Genomic DNA, 13,563 nt, shown 5'->3' on the forward strand with positions numbered 1-13,563 from the left:
ATTGTTTCTATTTTGGTAATATCACCCGAACTATTAGATGATTCTATGTCACTGATATCCAATATTTCCAGTACTGGTCTTTGCTTTTACAAATCATTAGTTTCAGTTGTTTTAGGCTGATTGGTATAATTTAACTGAACCACAATTAATAATTGTAGAACTGATTGATTTGCTGCAGGAAAAGATATGTTTCGATAACACGTAGCCTTTAGGTAATCTTATATCTAGCTCAGGTTTTGTGAGTAAGAGCGGGTAGTACACAGCTTTAAATAGTATTGCAATGGTTGTGATCATCTTTATTATCAATCACCCCTGCAGGTAAATGATAAGGAGTAGGAGCATTTGTGGAGCATAAGAGAGCTCAGTAAAGAGCTTGGCCCATGGTGTAATGGAGTGGCATTTTGTGCCATATCTGTAAAAGTAACTTGGAAACATTCAAACAGTTCTGGCGATTATACCTATAAGTTAGTGCCTGCATCAAAGCCCGTTTTAGCAGTAATGGTCTAATGTTGTAAAATCAAAGAGTTTGTGACCACAAAAGTGCTTATCATTACATACAAAACCCTTTTTGTGAGTTTGAAAATTATTTCAACATATAAAAATTCTTTTGTGATAGCTTCCAAATTACAAATGGAAGGGTTAATGACAGAAAATAATATTTGGACAATTTATGACTGCAATTGTTGTTGCATACCATTGATAGCTAACAAAACCTGAGTTGAGGTGGTACCTAATTTGCAAATGGTAAGGGGTTCATTGAGGACCCCTTTCCCTTTGGAATCATGTTGGCAGCCTCAAAGGGGAGAAGTTGTTTGAAACCGAAAACTTTTGTTCTTTAAACCGGCACTGGTTCCTTTAAAGAACACAGGCTGCTTTGAAAATCAAACTTTGACATTGTGTCATAGAGATGTTAGCGTGTAATTGAACTCCTGCCGGAAATTCATATTTTGCCAATTATAGATACAGTAAAGTCTACTCTACAAAGGCTTGATAATCTCCATTTGTCTTTATTTGGATGGAGGAATTCATTGAAGATGTTGGTGTTGCCAAAATTTCTGTACCTATTTAGGACCATTCCTTTGGAATTTTCTCAATCTAGTCTTTCCAGTTCGCAAAGATGCTGCAATCAGTTCCTTTGGCGCTATCAGTCTCAGCGGAGAGCTGCTAAATGGATGTGTCTTCCATTAGATAGGGGTGGGTGGTCAGTCCCTAATTTACTGTTTTATAATTGGGCTGCTCTCATACAACATCTGGTTGTTCCACTATTTGCTACACGAGCTCCACTTCCACTGGCTTGTTGTCCTTCTATTTTTGAGATTGGTCTAGGGGCTGACGCCAACGGGACTCTTCTTTCAGTACTAGAACCTAGTTACTATAAAAAAACAAAGTTCAAGGTTATTGCAACAATGTTTTCAGTTTGGAGGAAGGTCAGTCGTTATTGCTCTATTCCGAATATTAATTTTTATACACCTGCGGCTAGGCTATTGCCATCTATCTTTCAGGACTCTGTTACATTTAGGTGGAACTCCCAGGGTATTAAAGTACTAGGTGATCTAGCTTATGATGGTAAAATAGCTTCTTTTTCGTTTTTAAAAGATAAGTATGGTTTGCACACCCATGAATTTTTTAAGTACCTTCAGGTGCGTAGCTAACTATCTAACCCAGCTTCTTTGTACCGTTCCAACTGTGCTATCTAGAAGCCTACTGATGGATTTGATCTTAAGGAGGGCTCGTATTGGTGATCTGTACCAAACTCTAATATTGACCCTCCCTGACGACCTTGCTGCACAGAATGCAAAACTAGAAGCTAAGTTAGGGAAGGGTGGTTTAGACATAGCTTACGCATTAGAACTCTCTAACTCTGTTTTAATTTCTGGGTCCTTACGTTCCCAAAGCTATATGGCCCTATTCGATTTGTATTTCACTCCTGCCAAAATATCAAAATGAGGAGGTACTAATGCCCAGGGGTGTCCGAGATATGGTCTCTTGGCAGCTAATGACACACATATGTTTTTTTCATGTACCAAGTTAGACTTATTTATACAAGATATACAATCTTTCATTAACATATCCCTTAAAATACAGGTGGTCCTTTCTGCAGAATTGGTTATTATGGGCTGTGAGTCAGATATGTCTGTATCCAGGTCCTCTCATGAGATAGCGCTTTTGTGTATTTTTATGTCACTTATTCGATTATGCATAACTTCGGAATGGACCAACCCAGTTCTACCTACTTTTATAAATTGGAAGGCTAGGGCCATGTCTGAACTGGGGTGGCGGAGTGAGATAAAGAACGGTGATGGATTAAACCCAGATCAGTTGACTGGGGGTGAGTGTTTGTATTGTCAACGCTCCGTCCATCACCACCTTTGGTTTTTCTTTGTTCGCCCTAAGTTGGCAGGGTATGCTCAGACGTGAGTCCCTTGCTCACTTTGCCACTGGAGTCAAGCAAGCCCGGCTGAAGACGGCTGTACTGCCAGAAACCGGTCCTGGGAAGCTTGATTCCGGTCCAGGGAAGACATGGCTTGGCAGTTCGGGCTGGACTGTTCCCATGAGGCACAGGGTCAGACTGATTTGCATATCGCCATGTCTGAACTGGGGTGGCGGAGTGAGCTAAAGAACGGTGATGGATTAAACCCAGATCAGTTGACTGGGGGTGAGTGTTTGTATTGTCAACGCTCCGTCCATCACCACCTTTGGTTTTTCTTTGTTCGCCCTAAGTTGGCAGGGTATGCTCAGACGTGAGTCCCTTGCTCACTTTGCCACTGGAGTCAAGCAAGCCCGGCTGAAGACGGCTGTAATGCCAGAAACCGGTCCTGGGAAGCTTGATTCCGGTCCAGGGAAGACATGGCTTGGCAGTTCGGGCTGGACTGTTCCCATGAGGCACAGGGTCAGACTGATTTGCATATCGCCATGTCTGAACTGGGGTGGCGGAGTGAGCTAAAGAACGGTGATGGATTAAACCCAGATCAGTTGACTGGGGGTGAGTGTTTGTATTGTCAACGCTCCGTCCATCACCACCTTTGGTTTTTCTTTGTTCGCCCTAAGTTGGCAGGGTATGCTCAGACCTGAGTCCCTTGCTCACTTTGCCACTGGAGTCAAGCAAGCCCGGCTGAAGACGGCTGTAATGCCAGAAACCGGTCCTCGGAAGCTTGATTCCGGTCCAGGGAAGACATGGCTTGGCAGTTCGGGCTGGACTGTTCCCATGAGGCACAGGGTCAGACTGATTTGCATATCGCCATGTCTGAACTGGGGTGGCGGAGTGAGCTAAAGAACGGTGATGGATTAAACCCAGATCAGTTGACTGGGGGTGAGTGTTTGTATTGTCAACGCTCCGTCCATCACCACCTTTGGTTTTTCTTTGTTCGCCCTAAGTTGGCAGGGTATGCTCAGACGTGAGTCCCTTGCTCACTTTGCCACTGGAGTCAAGCAAGCCCGGCTGAAGACGGCTGTAATGCCAGAAACCGGTCCTGGGAAGCTTGTTTCCGGTCCAGGGAAGACATGGCTTGGCAGTTCGGGCTGGACTGTTCCCATGAGGCACAAGGTCAGACTGATTTGCATATGGCCATGTCTGAACTGGGGTGGCGGAGTGAGCTAAAGAACGGTGATGGATTAAACCCAGATCAGTTGACTGGGGGTGAGTGTTTGTATTGTCAACGCTCCGTCCATCACCACCTTTGGTTTTTCTTTGTTCGCCCTAAGTTGGCAGGGTATGCTCAGACGTGAGTCCCTTGCTCACTTTGCCACTGGAGTCAAGCAAGCCCGGCTGAAGACGGCTGTAATGCCAGAAACCGGTCCTGGGAAGCTTGATTCCGGTCCAGGGAAGACATGGCTTGGCAGTTCGGGCTGGACTGTTCCCATGAGGCACAGGGTCAGACTGATTTGCATATCGCCATGTCTGAACTGGGGTGGCGGAGTGAGCTAAAGAACGGTGATGGATTAAACCCAGATCAGTTGACTGGGGGTGAGTGTTTGTATTGTCAACGCTCCGTCCATCACCACCTTTGGTTTTTCTTTTCTAGGGTACTAGCCCTTCATAATTTAGAATCAGCAGTGTTTTTGAGAGGGGGTAAGAGGCGGCGCGAAAAGGGTTTGAGGATCTGGGGGCCCTTTAAGCTCTGGTTAAATAGCTAATTTTTTGCAGGGATATTATTGATAATTGCTTTCTTGAGGTTTATGTATTTTCTTTTCGAAGCTCATTCCACACTTATCTTTTTCTTCCCAATGTATTCTTTCTTTTTCTTTTTTTTCCGTCTGTGAATAGATTTTTAGGTTTGCCTTGATGTAATTTATATGTACTGTATTTGAATTTGTTTTGTGTATTCCTCAAGCTGACTAATAAAAAAAACCAAAAGAGATGTTAGCGTGTTGTCCCTTGCAGGCTACCATTTCTGTGATTGCAGCCAGTCACAGAGGGTCGCAAATTGGCGCCTGTCTTATGCATATTAATTTGGCAGGTCGTTCTGCAACCCCCTGCAATTCAGTATTTTGTGAATGAACTGAACACTACATATGTTGGTTTGCAAAATACTATTCCATTCACAAAACGTATGTGTTGAATTTGCAACCACTTTTTGTAACTGAAATAATACAACCGGACCCTACATTTCACAAAGAGATGGATGCCAATTGTTTTCAATCCTTGTTTGCTGTTCTACCTGGTGTAAGCACTTGTGAAATTTGCATAAAGCATAATAAAGGAGAGAGGAGTTGGCCTAATGGCTAGGGCGGTCAACCTCAATTCTGGGGAACCGGTTTCGAGTCTCAGCAATGATGCTGAACATCCTGTGATTCTGGGCAAATCAAAATGCCCGTGCCTAACTAAAATAAATGTATCCTCATGTACCTTAGGGTCAAGTTTGCGCTATATAAAACTCTGTAAAAGAAAAATGTAAGCTGTTTAGACAGCAGCTGGTAAATAGTGAAGATTCTCTGCAATGTGAATAGTTACTGGCCAAGTTGTGCACAGTGTCTAGTATTCAGCCAGCCGCTAGGTAAGTATTAATTATTTTCAAGTTATTTGCAAGACCACTAACAATGCAGTACATCTTGCTATTTAGTCAGCTGTTTGATAAACTTTCCAGGCTACAGGCCAAATAATTTGACATTTCTGCTGTTTACCAGCGGACACACAAATGATTACGTTTATTTTGTATTTACATGGCTGCTGGCCAAATTATACATGCCTGCTGTTTGGCCAGCAGCTGTGTAAAGAGGGAAGTTTTTTTGTTTTCTTGACTGCTAGACAAATAGTACAAAACCTCTGCCATTTAGCCAGTGGGAAGGTAAATAGTGAAGTTTCTTGATTATCTGTATGGCTGGCGGCCAAACAGTGCATAATCTCTACTATTTAGCCAGTGGCTGGGTAAATGGTCAAGTTTTTCTGTCATTTGCACAGCCATCAACCGAACAGTGCAGAATATCTACTATTTAGATGGCAGCCGGGTAAATAGTGACATTTTTTCTGCTATGTGAGTGGCCGTCGGCTAAACAATGCAGATTCTCTACTCCTTAGCCAGTGGGCGGATAAATAGTGAAGTTGTTCTATTATTTCCATGGCTGCCAGGCAAACTGAGCAGAATATATACTATTTAGCCAGCAGCCAGGTGAATACTGATGCTCTTCTGCTATTTGCATAGCAGCTTACAAAACAGTGCAAAATCTCTTATATTTAGCAAGCAGCCAGGTTAATAGTGACGTTTTTCGGCTATCTGCACAGCCGTCAGCAACATTGCAGAATATCTACTATTTAGCCAGCGGGCGGATAAATAGTGAAGTGTTTCTGCTATTTGAACGGCCACCAAGTGAGCAGTGCAAAATCTCTACTATTTAGCCAGCGGCCATGCGAATAGTAAAGTTTTTCTGCTATGTGCACATCCACCAGCCAAACAGTTCAGAATTTCTATCATTTAGCCAACGGCCTGTTAAATTTTGAAGTTTTTCTGCTATTTGCATGGCCGCTGGTCAGAGAGTCCAGAATCTCCATTATTTAGCCAGTGGCTAGTTAAATAGTAAAGTTTCTCTGCTATTTTGTAAGCCACCGGCCCAAAAGCAAATCATTTCTACTATTTAGCCAGAGGTCTAGTAAACAATAGAAAAAATGCACTATTTACCCAGTGGCCGGGTAAACAGCCACTACCTAGTTTTAATCCTAGAGTGGTGTTAATGCAGTACTGGATCTGGTAACCCGTGATTTACAATGAGATGTATGACGTTACAACGCATGCTTTTACCACGCATGCTGTTACAACGCAGTTTTTACAACGCATACCATTATAACGCATAGCGCTTTGGGGTGCTGGATAGTGAATAGTTTAATTTACTATTCCAACTCCAGTCCCCTTGGACACTAGGGAAGGTTTTGGATAGTAAATAAAATCTATTCCCTATCCTAGAGCGCCCCCCAGCGCAATGCGTTGTAATGGTTTTTGTTGTAAAACATGCGTTGTAATAGCACTGCGTGGTAAAAGTTGCGTTGTAAAGGATGTTTCCCTTTACAATGCTATTGCCCCTTTGGCTACATTTCTCCTGTGTGGAACTTATCATCACTCCTGAGCAGGACTGTAAAAGCACTTACAATAGCTGCCAATATACAGTGCAGGCTGGTGGGTCACATCTGTCACTCCTGGTGGTCCCTCAGAACTTTTTTCAAGGTGCCCTTAAGTAGTGCACTCCTCTGGTTTGCTCCCCTGTTACTCATGGGAAACCCGACAAGCATTTACTCCAGCTGTGCTTCTTCCTTGCAGGCCTGCTAGCCAGTCTTCACCACTCCTGGATGGAATCAGATCATTTAATAAGCATGGGTGTACACAGTGCATGCCTGTCCGCCTCCCTGGTCACTCAAGGGGAATTATATAGAGCATCTGCCATGACTGCCTATATCACTGCATGATGTGGGTGGATTATATAGAGACCCGTTCAATCAGACACTACTATAAATCACGGTAGAGTGCAAACCCTTTATCAATCCCTTTCCGTCTGCCATTAAATGCCTAAGCAAAGAGGACTAAAACTGGATAAAAGCACTGCTGTGGTCACTCAAGCACAACACTAAAATCCTCCCCCCATAAGCCATGCAGCAATTCAACAGCCTCCCAACCAAGCACCCCCATGGTGTTGCATGCTGTCAGTCTGCTGATGTTCTTCAGGATCTCATCAGGGTATGAACCACCGCATAAATGGAATTACAATTCAATACATATGCTACTGATCTACAGTTTCATAATCAAAACAACATGGTACCTGGTGACCCTCCATTAATATTCTTGAGTCTGGGCAGGCCTTCAAAGCTGTGCTACAAGGAGACACACCCAGCACTTCATGAAGCACCTTCTGGTGCCAAAGAGAGACCCCCTCCCTGGCACTCCATGAAGTGCCATCTGGTGCCAAGGTGGGAGACCCCCTGGTACCCCAGAGAGTGCCTTCTGGTGCCAAGGAGAGACCCCCCTGGCACTCCATGAAGTGCCTTCTGATGCCAGGGAGAGACCCCCTGGCACTCCATGAAGTGCCTTCTGGTGCCCAGGAGAGACCCCCTGGCACTCCATGAAGTGCCTTCTGGTGCCCAGGTGAGGCCCCCTGGCACTCCATGAAGTGTCTTCTAGTGCCCAGGCGAGACCCCCTGGCACTCCATGAAGTGTCTTCTAGTGCCAAGGAGAGACCCCCCTGGTACTCCATGAAGTGCCTTCTGGTGCCCAGGTGAGGCCCCCTGGCACTCCATGAAGTGTCTTGTGGTGCCCAGGAGAGACCCCCTGGCACTCCATGAAGTGCCTTCTGATGCCCAGGTGAGGCCCCCTGGCACTCCATGAAGTGTCTTGTGGTGCCCAGGAGAGACCCCCTGGCACTCCATGAAGTGTCTTCTGGTGCCAGGGAGAGACCCCCTGGCACTCCATGAAGTGTCTTCTGGTGCCAGGGAGAGACCCCCTGGCACTCCATGAAGTGTCTTGTGGTGCCCAGGAGAGACCCCCTGGCACTCCATGAAGTGTCTTGTGGTGCCCAGGAGAGACCCCCTGGCGCTCCATGAAGTGTCTTGTGGTGCCCAGGAGAGACCCCCTGGCACTCCATGAAGTGCCTTCTGGTGCCAAGGAGAGACCCCCTGGCACTCCATGAAGTGTCTTCTGGTGCCCAGGTGAGACCCCCGGGCACTCCATGAAGTGTCTTGTGGTGCCAGGGAGAGACCCCCTGGCACTCCATGAAGTGTCTTCTGGTGCCCAGGGTTCATGCTGTCCTGGTGGTCTGGCTGCCATGGCAGAGCGCAGGCCTAATGAATGTATTTATGAATTATTCTGTTTTCTACATTAATTAGCCCTGGGGTCATGCCTTCTTCCTCTTTTGCAGGTGCAGTGGGAATGCATAAATCCAAAGTACAAAGCGAAAAAGAAGAATTACAAGAACTCTGGCATTGTCATTCTCAACCTGTGCAAGGTATGTGGACCAATCACTCGCTCTTTTAGGCGTTCCAACTTATCACCGGGACAACTGCCTCCTGACCCATCTCCTGTCACATTCTTGTCACCTGGCAATGGGTGAAGGCAGAGTCCAGTTCGGGGCTTGTTTTCATTTCACTTCCTCAAAATAAAAAATAAAAATCTCGTTTTTACTACAACTTCCTGGGAATGCTGGGGTCAGTTCACAAAGCAATTTTAGGGGCACAAATGGCAGAATTTACAAGTGCAAATTCAAGTTTGCAGTTCACAAAAGGTGAATTCGCACTCATAAATCGACTCATCACACATGATATTACACCAGTATGGTGTAAATTAATGGGGGTGTGAAAGATAAGGGGAACCTGCAAACGTATTAATTTGTGGAAATTTACAAATATCTGCAATGCATTTTTCCAAACCTTTATTCTATAAGAGAATTACTCATGTCAAAAGCAAGAGTAAACCTGCTCCCCCGGTTATATTGGGGAGAGAGTTAATACCGGAGGGGGTTGGCGTGGCGCTCGACAGACGACTTGTTCTCAAGGAGGGGCGGTAGTCGACAGACACGACCCCGCCCCCTCTAGCTACCCCACTGGAGAATACTTGATAGGGGTGTAGGGGAAGTCGTTTCTCCATGGAGCAACATATTTTGCTAGAGAATGAAAAAATGTCAGCCTCTGCAATTGTACCTTCTTTACACATGCATCGTTATACAAGGTATCATTATGCATGTCTTATTGATTACAGGTGTGAGAACTGTTGGAAAGCTATGACAGTGGACACCTAGAAGTAGTCCTCACATTTTTTGAGAATTGAAAAAATCATAATCTGCTTCAAAAATACGTGAAAACCTTTTGGTGTAGTTTTGCAAATTGTTGTGCAAATCAGACCAATATTATATTTATGGGCCTGAATCACTGTCATACTCAAAAGTTAGAAACCTACGGCTATGATTCTTTGTTCATTTTGAGTAGTTTCTGGCTTCAGAAATACCACATATAGAATGGGGCAGTATTTGTGCAACCCACGATATTGAACATTCTGAGGGTGCAATTGCCGTACCAAATTAGTGCCTGGCATGGAATCTTAAAACCAGTCTGATTCATGTGTTTCTTTTCAAATACCTGTTGGCACATCTTCTGTCCTTGTGTGTATCTCCTGCAGGTGAACAATGCACAGGATTCCTTTTTGCCCATTTTTCCTCTACATGGTGAATATTAACAATTGCCCCACAGCTTTCTTAAAATTACGACAATTAGATATCCACCCACGACAGAATTTACAGTTGCAAAATGAAAAAACTCTTGATTATGTGAAGCAGTATTTAAGATTTTTTAGCGTAAATTCCACTTTTTTAACCTTCATAGTAAGGGTTGGGAATTTGCTTCAGAAAGCATATTATTTATAAATATTTCCCAAAATGGTCATGTAACCTAATTTTAAAAATGATGTAAATGTTAAGCGCTCAATTTGGATGTCGGATGGAGAGCCTCAGACCAGCGGACGGAGGCTCTCTGCCTGACATCCTGAGGTTTCCATCCAACCCCCGTATTTTGATTACGGCGGTCGGATTAAAACCGCAAGGGGATTACCCTTCGACATGGATTGGCTGTTGGAAACTGACTTTGAGGGCCCCTAGCAGACCCTGCTGGCACTTCGCATACAGGCCTGGGGGGAACCTATGGTGCCCACCTCAACATCCCTGCCCCATGTTCCTGCCACATGGGGCAAGAATGTTTGCAAACTTCCATTTTTCAATGGGAGTTTGTGCTGCAGGAGATCCCATTGAAAAATTAATATTTCTGTGCGGTTGCATCCAAAGTAGGGTGTCGGAGCCGCCGACCTATGGTCGCGCAGTTCCTTCCACGCAACGGTATTACATCTGCCCCGCCCGACGTCGTAATGAGGGCCGTAATGTGCTTACACTCTGCAGCACAAATGTAACAAAAAGTTTCAATAATATTGTTTGATTGAAAAATGTGTAAAGCTTCATTTCAATTTTGATTGACTGTGAAACCTGAACATATGTAGTAACTGTGGCTCAGAAAGTGTGACTTAATGTGCCATTTCCACCTTTCTTGTATGAAGAGGAACAACAAAGTAGGGAATATTTTTGCTGTAGAAAATTGCTGGATCTTATGACACAGTGAGCAAGGACCCATGGTCCGGCATACACCTGGCTTCTTAGGATGGTACATCAAACACACAAAAGGTGACCGGAGGAATTCTTGTAAATAGTAGGTATGAGTAAGTAGAGTTATTTGGTGTAGCACAATTATGCAAAATTACAGTAAAATTACACAAGATGGAGTGGAATTAAGTGCACTAGCCCTATTTATGTCAAAAATGGACCCAAGGAACCATTTTTCTGAAAGAAAATAATTCTAAATGCAACAGAACATGAACAGCAGCCTCTCACGCTCTGTTCCTGTGCTCCTGTAGTAGGTCTTCATGCCCCAAATTACTCTAAATTATGCGAGTGAGTGTAATCGTATACTTTTCCATAATTTTGCATCACAGGAGTAACATGAAATTACTAGGCCTGGGCAACATTTTAACATAGTTACAATTTCGCTAAGGCCTGGTAAATAGCCTGCCTAGTCAGAAGAATGCACAGACAAATAAAAATGGATTATGATTAAGAATCTCTTGGCTCATCTCTGAAAGCTTGCCCAGAGCAGAAAACTACTCTCAGAAAAAATGCATATATTCTGTTTTTGTTATTCTGCCTCTACTATCTATCTGTATTTTTTCATTTTACCATAATTGCTTATTTACTCTTCTCCACCCAATGTCTTAAAGCAAACTCTGACTGTGGCTACTATTCATTGACAAGTCATTCTAGCGTATCCTTACCAATGTTTTTTTTTTATTTTGTTGACAGATCCACAAGATGCATTCTTTCTTAGACTACATAATGGGTGGCTGCCAAATACAATTTACAGTAAGTAAATTCAAAGCGGGCGGGGGAATGGACACCTGTTTTGCTTTTGGTTGCATCTTTCACTTGGAGCCTGATTGTAATGCTTAACTTGAGAGTGGCCTATCCCAACCTGCCATCAGATTTGATATTTCTGATTTAATAGATCATGGGGCATATGTATCAAAAAAATGTTTGCGATTCTCAATTTGCGATTTTTACCAAATTGTAATTAGAGAATCGCAAAATGCAATGTATGTAGGATTTGCTAAAAATTTTGCAAATCCTACATATTCCTTATTTGCGATTTGCAAATTGAGATTCGCAAATAAGGAATTCCTTCCCATTAATTCCTATGGACTAGGAGGCCCATAGGAATGAATGGGAAGACATTCTCAATTTGCGATTCACAATTAGAAAATCGCAAATTGAGAATGCAATTTCAAGGGTACCAGGGTGTCAACCTGTTGCACCCCTGAAATATGTATGTGTGCACATGTGGCGCACATACAGGCCCCGAGGGCATGTATGTGCGCCACATGGCAGTTTGAAAAATGCAAAAAAGTGCATTTTCAAAGAAATCGCAAATTACCACCAACTTGAAGTTGGTGGTAATTTGCGATTCCTTAAGGCCAAATAGCACTTTTTCTGTGCTTCCTACATTGCATTAAAGGAATCGCAATTTGAGATTCCTTAAATGCAATCGCAAAATAGAGAATCGCAATTTTTGCAATTCTCTAATTTGCGATGCCCATTTGGCATTATACATCCCAAAAGGCCTTTCCCATTTGCATATGGGCCGATTCTGAGAATCGGCCCGTTTGCGAACACGAAAAGGGATTGATACATATGCCCCTTATTCATTTATTTATTTCACTTTTTGATAGGAGAGCATTTAGGTGCGCCCCTATGGAAATTAGATGTTTTCCAGCAGTTTGTACTAACTAGACGGTTGTACTAATATTCTGTGTGTCTGGTTGTTAGGAGTTAGGGGATAGGAGGGTGTAAAGATAAAAAGGTATGTGATGTTATTAAGTGTGTATGCATATTTGTATCTATGTATCTGCATTTTCTATAGCCCAAACCTAGCCAAAAGGCAGCAGAGCTCTGTACATGGTCAAAGACAAGCATAAAATCAATGATTAATAAGCGAGGAAGCTGGGTTGTTGAAGGTTAATGCATTGTGATGCAGTGCTCTTAAAATAGGTGAGATGACAACTCTTCCTAAATTGGATTAGCATTGAGGTGGTGCTGATAGATACTGGGATGTTGATCCTGAATGCATACATGTAAACTGCCTGCTGCCTTGCTTTTTTCTTTTTTACACATCTTAGTCTGCAGTTGGATGGTGTCCTGGCTGTGGATGTGCCAAGAACCAGCAGGGATGGAGAACGTATCTGCAGGATAAGTTAGAGTTATGGTCTTGATGAATTTATAAATGAAGCAGCTGGTTTTGAAGAAGTGCAGATCAACAAGGGGAGCCAGAGGAGTTCCATTAGTACAGGGTTAATATGACAGTTCTGAAGTTGCTTTCCAGAAGAAACAGTTTAGTTTGAGTGTCTATAAAAGGAAAAGCTGATACCAGGCCACCTTGTTTCCTGGCAGGGTGTTCCTTGAGGGTGAAGTTGGTGTTCAGGGTGACTTCATGTGACTTGGCATTCTGTGGAAATTTGGGTTCAAGGCCTCAGGTAGGCACTGGACACCCAAGTCTAGATGATATGCAAGCAGTGGCTGATGCACTGGATGTCTAAAGCAGAGGAGATTATCAAGTAGAGTTGTATATGATATGATATGATAGCAATTTATAACGTGCAACAGCTACTCCAAGGAGTGTCCTGTCACGAGCAATGAGATTGGAATATGAAAAAGAAGGCTTTGATTTGCACAAAGAGCAAGGTTTTTAGTTTCTTCTTGAACAGTGCTGTCTCACTCATCTCCCACAACTCCAGAGGGAGCTGATTCCAGACTGCCCCCTGCATCATCAGCATATTGGTGAATATTGATGTTATTATCCAGGAGTAGGGCTCCAGGCAGCTCCATAGGAAGATTGAATATGCCGGGAGACTGTATTGATCCATGAGGGACTCCACAGGTGACAGCCATCTATTGTAACCCGGAGATGCCCATGTAAACAGACAGGTGTCTGTTGGAAAGGTAGGATTAGAACCAGTGAATGGCATTTCCAGTGAATCCCATTTAAAACTCCAGGGTGCATATGAG

General features: G+C 43.6%; 1 protein-coding gene across 1 annotated transcript in view; it reads left to right on the top strand.

Moving 5' to 3' along the window:
• Nucleotides 1-13,563, top strand: part of CPNE4 (copine 4) — a 1,493,383-nt gene that overhangs the window by 1,220,663 nt on the left and 259,157 nt on the right. The window contains exons 9-10 of the mRNA XM_078663874.1: nucleotides 8,335-8,421; nucleotides 11,308-11,367. Coding sequence (XP_078520000.1) covers nucleotides 8,335-8,421; nucleotides 11,308-11,367 — 147 coding nt within the window. The remainder of the gene's footprint in view (nucleotides 1-8,334; nucleotides 8,422-11,307; nucleotides 11,368-13,563) is intronic.

This window comes from Lissotriton helveticus, chromosome 10 (genome assembly GCF_964261635.1).
Source record: "Lissotriton helveticus chromosome 10, aLisHel1.1, whole genome shotgun sequence".
NCBI classification, from domain to species: domain Eukaryota; kingdom Metazoa; phylum Chordata; class Amphibia; order Caudata; family Salamandridae; genus Lissotriton; species Lissotriton helveticus.